Consider the following 12,781-nt stretch of genomic DNA (forward strand, 5'->3'; position numbering starts at 1 on the left):
AATCTATTGCTAAAAATAAGTCTAACCAGTCTCTGTGGATACGACCTTACTCATCGCTATTACAATTCTTAAGAGTAAGCATTTAAAAATTTGTTGGTTTCGACACCCATCAAATTTTTGGCGCCGTTGCCGGGGACTGGTGTCAATTAGATTTATTTTTATGCCACGTTCTTCTCGTATGGGTCAATTGCAATACGATCCTGAGATTGAGAAGACTGCAAAGAAGTTAAAGAAGGAGACTAGATTGCGTAAAAGTAAAGTACTGCCATCAACATCTCTACAATCAAGTACCACAACTGAATCAATTGCCTCTTGTGGCGATTCTGAAAAAGAACAAACAATGGCCGAAAATCAAGTAGTGGCTGAAGAACAAAGAACTTTAAGGGAACTTTCTGCACCAAATCTAAATCAACAACCTCTTTGTATTCAACATCCTGCCTTAGAGGTTGGTTTTGAATTAAGGTCAGGTTTGATTCAACTACTCCTAACATTTCGTGGTCTTGAAAATGAAGATCCACATAAGCACCTGAAGGAGTTCCACGTGGTGTGTTCGAGCTTCAAACCGCAAAGAGTGACGGAAGATCAAATCAAACTACGTGTTTTCCCATTCTCATTAGCCGATCGAGCAAAGGACTGGTTATTTTACCTTTCTTCAGGCTCAATAAACACATGGGATGAAATGGTAAGACTATTTCTTGAAAAGTTTTTCCCAGCATCACGAGCTGCCAGCATTAGAAGGGAAATATGTGGCATCAAGCAAAGAGACACAGAGACTCTCCACGAGTACTGGGAACGCTTCAAGCAACTGTGTGCAAGTTGCCCTCAACATGGAGTTTCTGAACAGCTCCTCATTCAATACTTTTATGAGGGATTGCTTCCTATGGAAAGAAAGATGATGGATGCAGCTAGTGGAGGTGCTATAGTGAACAAAACTCCTCGTGAAGCTAGAGATTTGATATCCATTATGGCTGCCAATTCACAACAATTTGGATGTAGACAGGACGCACCTTCTAGAAGAGTGAATGAGGTGAACATTTCTTCCCTTGAGAAAAAAATATCTCACTTAACTACTCTTGTTCAACAATTAGCTGTAGGAGGTACACATCAGGTAAAAGCTTGTGGGATATGTGCTGCTACTGGACACCAAACAGACATGTGTCTGACACTTCAATATGATTATTGTGAGCAAGCTAATGCAATTGGAGGCTTTCCAGGCCAACCACAACGAAATTATGATCCCTATTCAAATACATACAACCCAGGATGGAGGGATCATCCAAATTTCAGCTACAAACCACGTCCACAATTTCCACAGTTTCAACCTAGACAACTCATTCAAGAACAACCTTCATCTTCACAACAACCATATTCTAATTCAAGTATGTCATTGGAAGATATCGTTAAGTCACTTGCTACTAACACACAACAATTTCAGCAAGAAACAAGAACAAGTATTCAACACTTAGAAAGTCAGATGAGCCAGCTAGCATCTACCGTGAGTAGATTGGAATCTCAAGGGAAGTTAGCCTCACAAACTATTGTTAATCCAAAACAAAATGTGAGTGCAATTACCCTGAGAAGTGGAAAAGGGTTGGAAGAGCATACTCAAGTGAGAAAAACACTCAACCGAGATGAGGAAAATGAAAAAGAAGTCCATCAACCTCAAAATGATCAAAAACCTATCAAAGAGCATCCAAAGTCTTTGGTAATTCCTCCTCCTTTTCCTAGTAGGTTGGCCAAATCCAAGAAAGCTGAAGAAGAAAAAGAAATATTTGAGACATTTCGAAAGGTCGAGGTAAATATTCCTTTACTTGATGCTATTAAACAAATTCCTCGATATGCTAAGTTTCTCAAGGAGTTGTGCACAAACAAAAGAAAATTAAAAGGCAATGAAATGGTGAGCATGGGGGAAAATGTTTCAGCTGTTTTACAAAAAAAGTTGCCTCCTAAATGCAAAGATCCAGGTATGTTTACTATCCCTTGCAAAATTGGAAATGTTAATGTTGATAGCGCAATGCTAGATCTTGGAGCTTCAATTAATGTCATGCCCTTATCTGTTTATTCATCTTTAAATGTTGGCTCCTTAAAAGAAACTGGTGTAATTGTTCAACTTGCTGATAGATCGAATGTTTATCCTGTCGGGGTTCTAGAGGATGTTTTAGTACAAGTTGATGGATTGATTTTTCCTGCTGATTTTTATGTGCTAGATATGAAAGAAGATAATCCCCCTAATTCTTCAATGATCTTATTAGGGAGGCCATTTTTGAAAACATCTAAAACTAAAATTGATGTGCATGATGGTATATTGACAATGGAGTTTGATGGTGACATTGTTAAATTTGATATATTTAATACTACCATGAAACATTTGAATGGCATGTCATCTGTTTTTGTTGTGGATATTTTATTGCAAGAAGATAATTGTCATTTGATTGGTGATGATAAACCGAATGTTGCGTTGAATAAAAATCCTAACTATGAGGATATGTTAGGAAGAGAATGGCGTCTAGCCAAAGACGTTAAAGAAAGGCGCTACTTGGGAGGCAACCCAAAGGGAGTTTATTCTACTCTCTCCTTTATTTGTTTTGCAATTTAATTAATTTTTCTCTTATCTTTACATTCTATTTAACATTGGGGACAATGTTAAGAATAAGTGTGGGGAAGGGATATGATTATTTTCTTCTCTTTCAAATTGAAAAAAAAAAATCTTTCTTTTTCTATTAAATATTTTGTTCAAAAAAAATAATAGTATTTTTACTAAAATTCATAACATAATTGAATAATTGATCTTGCATATTATGAGTGTTTAGTTAGTGTTTTGTTTGATATGGTGGTGGCTAAACTAACCAAGCATGAACCTGTGAGATATTTGAGCCTTTGACTGACACTTCAGTCCAATTATTATATTCTTGTGTGATATCTTCCATGGACTTGTATCTCTAGAACTTGCCTTGATTCTCTTTAAAGCTAATTTGATTCATGCATGATTTTTAATATGATTAAGGCCATCTTTGATTTTTAGCCTCACTAGCCAAATAGCCCGTTCATACCGTAATTATTTTCTTTTGTCACCCACTTTGAGCCTGTTAACCGTATTTTTCTTCTTATTGAACCATACATTATAAGCCTCATCCCTGAAATTAATTTCCTTAACCTTGCCTGGAACTCTAGGGGAGCTTTGATAGGGTAAATGCATAAAGATTGAGTGTGGGGAAAGAAGTTGGCAAAAGTGTCTATATGAGTGAGAATAATGAAATTGTCATTGGGCTTCTACGAGCTTTTTGGTTGGTATTTTCAAATAGAAAATGAGTTGATATAGTGTTTCAATTTGAGATTGTTTCTACACTAAAGACGGTGAAATGTGTTGTGGAAATTGCCTTTCTTCTTCTACAAAAAAAAAATCAAAAGAAAGGAAAAATAAAAGAGAAAAAAAAACGAAAAGTAGCAGTACAAAAAAAAAAGAGAAAAAGAGAAAATGAAATTATCATTTTTAGTTGTTATTAGTAGTCCTGCAGAATAAGGTATGAATAGTTTATGGTCTTATGAGATGTGATTGTTTATTTGGTTGGAGTTGAAATATCAAAATAACAAGAGTGATTGGGTTCATTTGGTCTTTATTTTTGAGTTAGTTCATTTAATCATGCTCCTCTAGTTTTGAAGGCGTTTTGAACTACTTTTCCAAATAATTCCTACCCTTTGCCCTAAGCCCCATTACAACCTAGGAGAAAGTCCTTATGATTTGGTCATGCATGTTATCTTGTAGTGGAGAATGAGAAGATATGCAAGCCTATGGTAGAGCATTTCTATAGGAATTGATTTGAGTGAAATTTATACACCCTTTAAACACTTTTGAGCAATGTTCATGAAGTGTTATGAGTTTATATATTTTTTCTTAAATATTGTTCTTTGCTTGAGGACAAACAAATGATTAGTGTGGGGAATTTTGATAAGCACTATTTTTATACCTATTTATATTTGATTCTTATAATAAATTAGTTTTATTTATTTAACATTATATTTATTTTAAACTTTATTTTATATTTTGCACTAATATAATAATTATTCAAATAATTAAGCTTAAAGATTATTTTGGACCATTAAATATATATATTACATTTGTTATTAAGAGTTGGGCTAATTCCTTTTTCTACTTAGTTTGTTTAATTTGGCCCAATGCTAATGTTTTTTTTTCTTTTACATGTTTTGAAGCCCAAATCCATTTAAACCCAATTTTTCCTTTTGTTTCTTTAGTTATTGAGTCTGTACGTAGGGATTAGGAAGCAGCAGATTGAAGACTTGGCCAGCGACAATTGCGGAACGTCCGTGAAGTGCTGCGACGGAGATTCGGTCGACCGAAAATTGGTGCAACGTGCGGCGACTTCGTAGGCTTATGCATGGATGAAATTGAATTGATGAGAGGGAAATTAGGGCTGTTTGTTGAGCTGAAATTAGTATAAATAGGGATGGCTTTTCTTTTCAGAATCAATCAGTTTTTCATAGAATAGTCTTATTCACTTTGTAAAGACTCCCTACGATGTTCTGCTGAGTTCATATTTTTTTTCCAATTCGAGGATTATTGAAGTTTGATTCTACAAGACCAGTAAGCTTTATTTAGCCTAAATTATTCTTTGCGCTTTATTATCTATATATCTTCTGTTATATTCATATATATGAATTATTGCTTGGTTAATTGTTGCAATAAGGCCCATTGTTCAATTATCAAGTCATGAAATTGCTAGTTAGAACCTTGAATCCGTAATTGTTTAAGTGTTCTAATGTCGGTAGCAAATAGCACAATTTGATTATAACTGAGTTTCAGTTTGTGTTATGAAGATATATAGTCTAACTTAAATGAACCGAGCTTATGAGTTTGTTGGCTAGGATTGATAGTCTTTCTAATTCTTTTAATGTTGTTAGTAAATTAAATCCTAAGAGCTTGTTTAGGGTTGTTTATTAGCTAGGGAAGTAATTAAAGAGCTTGTTTTAATTACTGACGAAGTAAGGAAAGACATGTTGTTAGAGCTTGTTAATAACCATAACCAATCTAGTAAAGAGTAAAGTTAATTTGGTTTGCATATCAATATTTGTCTTGTTAGAATTAAACTGATATCATTCCTTGGGTTGGATACCATTTGCCATTGACATTTACTTGATAATTATTTGCTATTTGATATTATTATCTATTTTATTGTTACTATTTAAGTTTATATTCCCATCTCATTATTTATTAAATCTATTGCTAAAAATAAGTCTAACCAGTCTCTGTGGATACGACCTTACTCATCGCTATTACAATTCTTAAGAGTAAGCATTTAAAAATTTGTTGGTTTCGACACCCATCAAATTGGGAGCCACTTATAAATTCCTGGACCTAGACTCAGTTAGTCTAAATTTCAAAAAAAAAATATATATATATATATATATATATATATATATATATATATATATATACACAATGTTACTTATCTCAGATTCTCAGTTACCTCATGCATTTTACTGTTTAAGTTGAATTCTTTAAACTGACTACCTGAGTAGATGTAATGAAGGATACACTTTGTGATTATGTGAATTGTGACTTTGAACTTTGAAGAAATATACTTTGAAACTTTGAGTTCTTAGTCTTTGATTGTGAATTGCTTTAAATCCTTTAATGCTTTATGCCTTTATGGTTTGATCTTTGATGGTTTCTACCTTGTGAATTGTAAAAGTATTAATTAACAATTGTGTGATAATTGTGAGATGTCTTTGTTAGTTTTTTTTTGTAAGGTTTAATTGTTTAAATTTGTAATTTCTAAGTACAAATATACAATTGTACAAAGTTTGCAGTTTGCACTTGTACAAATATACAATTAATTAACTAAATTTAATAATTTTTGAATTATTTAGTTAAACTCGAAAATAACAGAATATCTGAGTCGCACTGTCCGAAAACGATATTTATGATATCTGCAAGTTTTGTGTAAGTAAAATCAAAAGATTGGGTTAACAGCCATGACCTTGTGATCTAGTGGCACTCGGTTGCACTCCATATGGAAGGGGGTGGGTTCCAGCCTCAGTGGAGGCGATATTGACTATTTGTGATTCAGTAGGTGGAGAAAGTTGTTATGAGGATTGGTTTAACAAATTAATATTCAAACTCTGAACGGGTGGGCAGATTCAATATCCGATCCGTCCGAACCTGTTCGACGCACAACCCTAGCCTAGTCAACCCATTTTTTTTATACCTCTACATAACTAGATATGACCACATCATCTTCATTCTGTTAATGATTGTTCAATTTCCATTCTTAAATTTGAAAAACAAAATAGTACTTCATATATATAGTGTTCTGTAAGCTAATTAGGTTAGGTACCTATTGTTAGGAACGATGCTATTTAGATTTTGATGTTGTTAATATTCATAAAGATAAAGAATTCAAAATTCCCAAATTTTCATCGATTGTATTTCGTTTGGTAGGACACTTGTAAAAGGCTAAAATAGGACTAAGCTTATCCGTTTTATTCTTAATCAGTAGATCTTGTATAGAAGATCCTATGATCAATAGAACGTTATATTATACAACGGTTCTTTACTTTGACAGAAGTCATCTGATAGAAAGTTTGCTATTTGGTTCTAATAGATCTTAATAGATCGTCGGGCAAATATTTTTAGAGGACACGATCATCAAATCTATCAACTTAGCTTAGAAGATGTATCGGCTAATGGAAAAGTTTATACTTCATGAGTTTAGGTCTTCTGATAGATATTTTATTATCTAACAATGATTGGAATCAATAGAACTATTTATGTTGAGGAACAACATATCCTCTCAGGATTATAGATTCAAGGTTTATGAATAGGACGGTTAACAACATATGTCAAAACGAGAAATATAAATTTTGTATTTTTTAATTTTATTATTTTTTAGAAAAAGAGTTGTTAATAAAATGATTATTTGGAAAGTTATGTTACAAATGAATACCTTTTTACTCCTCTATGTTGTTAAGTATTTATAGAACAAAGCAATTGTTCAAATTGTAGTTCAGACAGTGTACTAAGTTAGATAGAGTCTGAACTAGTGTTTGAAGATGGTTCAAAGTTGTTCATATGTCAGACTGAAAAGTTGAAGACTAAACCAACAAGAAGATTGTTCAAGCAGAAGTTCAAGGCAGTTATTTAGCTAAGACTTTTATAGGGAACGACTATTTAAGAATTATCTTCTCTCTTTACCAATTAATAAATCAAGAAATTTATAGAGAAGATCATATACACTTTGGAATTGAGAGAGTTTTTTGAAGAGCTAAATCAAATGACTTGATAAATCTTCTTGAGCTGATAAAGATTTCTACATCAAGTCAACCATTCCACTTGTTGCTGATTACGAGCTGATTATTCTCATGGAATTGATACAAGTCAGCTACACTTGAGGGGAGCCTCAATTCGAATGATCGGGAGATCACATGTTGATTTTCACATAAGGTGCTCTTCAGAGATTAGTTGAGTCTTAACAATTTTGAGTCCTTCGTGTTCTTCATTATGATTCAGTATATCGCTTCCTTGAGATCAATGAAGAATTGGACAGATGTAGGAGTTGAATTCTCCGAATTAGGTTACCAAACCTTGAGTGTTCTTTATTGCTTTCTTGTTATTACGTGTGTTCTTATTTGGGTGAACTACCTAACAAATGGTCACTGAAGTAGTTTAATGAGTAATCATTCTAGGAACCTAAAATTACTTAAATGAGTTCGTTACTTTGTGGTTTAACTAACACTTAAATCTTTTTTAAGTAATTGGACTCCTAGCATTGGATTGCTAATTTCACTTGGTATCAGAGTAGGTTTCAAGAATCTTTTTCTTGATTTTTCTTCTTGGCTCAACACTTTTATATTGATATTACTCTGTGATTACGTGTATACCTTGTTCTTGTGTTGTTCCTCTGTACATTGATCTTCAAGATTGAGAATGGAAGGACAAGTGAGATCTCCTCAACTCGTGGGATCAAATTATGCTTACTGGAGGCTCGTACGAAAATATACTTACAAGCTCAAGGTGTAAATGTTTGGAGGGTTGTTACACATGGATAGACTCATCCCACTCGTACGAAAGCAGACCAAACTATTGAAGTGGCATCATCAGATTTGTGGACTCTAGTAGATCTTTCAAGCATCAGTAGGAAGAAGTATACTTTAGTAGTAGTAGATAACTACATTGGAAAAACTTGGGAAATCGTCTTAATAAAAGAGTGAGAGTTTTAAGAAATTACTGTAACTAATTCGATTTGTTCAAAATGATAAAGGATGCACTATTGTGAAGATCAGATCGTGACATAAAATTTATAAAAAACAAGGAATTCTTCATAAACTTTTAGTAGCAGGGACTCTAAAACATAGTGGTGTTGTTGAAAGAAAGGATCACACTATTTCTCAATCATTGGCCTTCCCAAAACATAGCCCAGTTTAAGGTTTAAGGGGCAAAATAGAAATTTCACAAAGTTTGAAATTTGTAGAGTAGGAGTTCGATGCATCGATTGGTCTTTCGAAAAGTCAAACTTATGATGGAAATTCAAAAAAGACTACAACATGAGTTTGACGTGTCAAGAGGAGGGTTCGACGGGTCAAACTTAACCCGTTGTAACCTTAAACAATATGTCACTTGAACTCAAAGTTGAACTCCTCCAAACTTTTGGAAATGTCATTCTTACCCCTCATTCAACCCCACTTTTGTTCCAGTATAATCTTCCCTCTGTTTCAATACATGTTCACCAGTGGTCCCAAAACACTAGTAAACACAATAGAAACTAATCAAACCTAACATTAAACCAAGCTACCATTAAAGATTGTAATTTAATGCACTTAAACTCAAAAGTCAATCCAAAAATAAGAGGGAAATGTCCACAAAAAATAACGTATCAATCACTTCTTATCACCTTGATTTTTGTACAAAATTGCATATTGACAAAGTTATAAAAATCTTTGAGCAAACTTCTAGTATTAGATTTGTGAGTCATTAAGTGTACCTATGTATGTGAACTTACTATAGTTATTTACTATAGTGAGAAAATATCATTCAACTTGCATAGAACATATAGCAAATGGATCTCATATATATATCAGTATGGATCAACTCAAAATTGGCAGAAGAAGAAGTATTATTAAAAGAAAAATGATTTAATTTCGAGTTAATACCTCCAATGGTCCTCTATACCTCCAATTGTGGTCCCTCGACTTTTAAATGACTTCCAATAGTCCTCCAAGTTTTAAAAATAACTACCCGTGATCCTTTTAGGACGTCTCGTGGACATTTTAAACTCAGATTTTTTTTTAAATTAGGACAATGGGTGGGTATTTTTTTAAACTTGGAAGACCATTGGAGGTCATTTAAAATTCAAGGGACTATAACTGGTAAATTGCTACTACTCAGAGGACTATTGGAGGTATTAACTCTTTAATTTCTTTTATGTTTAGCAAAATGACATGCGTGACAAACCAAGCTCTTATTCAGAAAATAACACTTCAATTCATGGTATGCAACACATGTAGCTTATTCATAGGAAATGCCCTGATATTTTATGTATAGTCTCTAAGGTACGTAACTGCATTACATTAAGGGTGTGTTTGGTTCATGGGTTTACACACTAGTAATGAGAATCAAAATCATAATTAGCTTAGTATTTAGTTGACAACTTTTTAAAACACAACTATGAGATTTGATTACCCATTCAATTAAAAACCCCATCCCCTAATTAATTAAAATGTGTATCATTCCATCTTATTGGTAATCTAATTTTTTAAGTTTGGATTAGAGCTTTTTGTTTTTTTTTGTTCGTATATTACTATATTAAGCATATGATAGGTGCCAAGAGTACCTACTTTTTGGGTCAATTAAGGGCTGTTGACATCAATTAAATGCCTTTGAGTGAACCAATATGTGGTGTTTACGCTTTGATGTGCTAACAATTGCAAGATTGCTACTCGTAGAATGTTTTTGAAGTAATTCACTAGGTTCGGGGCCATGAAAAAGTTGGGAGACGATGCATACAATCAACAGGAAGAAGAACCGATCGTGGCACACTCGTAACCAACCTGAGCAAGCGATGGAGCAAAAAGGAGAGGGAAATACCCTGTCCACGCGTGGAGCTGGCGCGGAACCTTTCAAGTAGTTCTCTATGCCAAGCCTCCACGCATGGACATGGCTTGGACGAGCAACTTATGCCTAGCGCGGGAAGTATTTAAAGAGGAGCAATTTCAGGTAGAAGGGGAGTTCAATTCAGTTTTCACACTTTCATTTTTAGATTAGAGAGCTAGGGTTGAGAATCTAGAGAGAGGAAGTGGATAAATCAAGGTTGGAAAGAAGATCAAAGTATGGATTGTGAATTGTGTTGGAAAAATAGCATAAAATTAAAATTTTAGTGGCTATTTTGTGGTACAAATATATGTAGGGTCCACTTCCAATTTGGGTCGGGTCATAGCAGATTCGGGTTCATTCGTAGTTAGACGAAGAGATTGATATATAGTACGCACAAAACGGTAAATGAGTGAATGAGAAATTGGTTCTCAAAGTTGACCCATTTGAGTTGGAAAAATGGTGAGAAAAGCTTTGAAGTAAGCATTTGTCCCACATTGGTTTGGGAAGTAGATTTCCACCACTATTTATATAAGAGTCTTTCTTAGGCTCAGTGAATTGTATAGCATAAAGGCTCTCTCTCGCGCGTAGGGGAGGTGCAAATCAAATCCCAAAATGAGCCTAAAAAGGCTTGCCTCGTGTGTGCCGGCACCTGCGAGCACGAATGTCGTTCGGAAAATTGGCTGGCCGTGCGAGCCAAATTTTCGTAACATTTTTTCCAACACAGAGCCACTAATGTCGTATCTATTTTTTTTAAAGAAAATAGATACGATGTCGGTTTTATATAAAAACCGATGTCGTATCAATTTTTAATTAAAAATAAATAAAAACTGTAAACAGTAAATTAAAAATGGAAAGCGGCATATCTAATATCTAAGATGTAAATTAATAAGATATTAATTTTTAATGCCTAAGCGGCATATCAATTACAACAACTACCAAATGACTGCATATATAATAATAATAATAATAATAATAATAATAATAATAATATAATAGTAATAATAATAGCAATAATAATAATAATAATAATAATAATAATAATAATAATAAGGGTCACACTTGTGTGAGACCGTTTCACGGATCCTTATTCGTGAGACGGGTCGGGTCGGGTCAAAGCATCATGCAAATGTCATACTTATATGTGCAAATCTCACACTTATATGCTCAAATATAACACTAATAAAAAATACAATTTTTGTTACTTATAGAGAAAAAGTAATACATTTTTCATAATAAGTAATGTTGACAAGTGTCTCTCACTTATAAGGGCAAATATAATACTTTTAAAGAAAAATGTAATACTTTTAAATCAAAATGTAAAAGTATTGTATTTTCCCTTAAAAGTATTATATTTACCCTAATAAGTAACAAAAATTTTACTCCTGATTAGTATTATATTTGAGCATATAAGTATGACATTTGTGCATATAAGTGTTACATTTACATCTCGATCCGACCCGACCCATCTCATGGTGAGACGGTCTCACACAAGTTTTTGCCTAATAATAATAATAATAATAATAATAATAATAATAATAATAATAATAATAAGATGTACGTACCTGAAGGAGACGACCGGAGGGAGCTCACGCCGTAGTCAGGTTCGCTGCTCTATTAGAGATGGTTTGGAGGCCGCCGTCGACGTCGCTGCGGTGTTCGCTGTTCAATGTCGCTTTTCGCTGCTCTTGGAGATAGATCTGCCACTCGCTATTTCAACTCGCCGATGGTCTGGAGGCTCACTGTTTGTTGTGGACAGGTGAGTAATTAAACTGGATAAAAGGTCATTCTCGAACAAAGAAAGAAGCTGAAAGCAGCAGGTGTGATAGGGAGGGAGCACGTACTATGGATGCCACTGACGGGGCATTGGTATGGTAGGTAGCGGCATTGGTGCTGTCGTTGGGGTGGTTGGAAGTGGGCTTGGAGCCGGTGGCTCTGGACTGAGTAAAGTTGGAAGGATACTGGAATGGCTCTAGACTAAGAGTCAGCGGAGTAGCTTTATGGCGGTGAAGGGATGAAGAGAAGTCTGATATGTGTTGTTAAATAAAAAAAATAAGACTTACAGCGTCGGTTCTGGGGAGAATCGACGCCGTATGTATTTAATTTTTTTTAAATAAATTATTTATCACATATGACGCCGGTTTTAAGGAGAACCAATGCCGTATGTATTTATTTTTTATTTTTTATAAATTTATTTAGAACATACGGCGTCGGTTCTAGGAGAACTGACGTCGTATGTCTTTAATTTTTTTTTAACATATGACATCGGTTTTTGCCAAAAACCGACGTCGTAAATAATATATATTACTTTTACTTTATTTAATTGACATATAACGTCAGTTTGTCAAAAACCAACGTTAATTAGGCGACGTAGTATCCTTTTTTTGTAGTAGTAGTGTTTTATCCTGGGAAATCTAGGCTACAACGCTCCTAGCACCAAGGGAGGTAGCAAATAAGGTTTTAAGGATATTGTAGTGAGTACACGACTCAAGCTAACCATCCTCCAGAAAATCCTTTCGTATCTGTGCTTGTTATTTTTTTGGAAATATTATTTTCATAATAGTATTTCATAACAAATTGCATCATTCAATTTGGTAACAAGCTTTCTTAATTTTCTAGTAATTCTTTCAATTTCTGTTTGGTGAACTCATTTCCTTTCTTTGAATTGCAATTTAGATT

The 12,781-nt window shown here is 34.0% G+C and overlaps 1 protein-coding gene across 1 annotated transcript; it reads left to right on the forward strand.

The window, feature by feature from the left end:
• The first annotated feature begins 178 nt into the window (after positions 1–178).
• On the forward strand, positions 179–12,078 carry LOC116010433. Its single transcript, XM_031249846.1, has 3 exons — positions 179–2,518; positions 11,801–11,861; positions 11,981–12,078. Exons 1-3 carry the CDS (start codon positions 179–181, stop codon positions 12,076–12,078), a joined length of 2,499 nt encoding a protein of 832 aa, XP_031105706.1.
• Positions 12,079–12,781: the final 703 nt, after the last annotated feature.

This window comes from Ipomoea triloba, chromosome 1 (assembly GCF_003576645.1).
Source record: "Ipomoea triloba cultivar NCNSP0323 chromosome 1, ASM357664v1".
Lineage (NCBI taxonomy): Eukaryota > Viridiplantae > Streptophyta > Magnoliopsida > Solanales > Convolvulaceae > Ipomoea > Ipomoea triloba.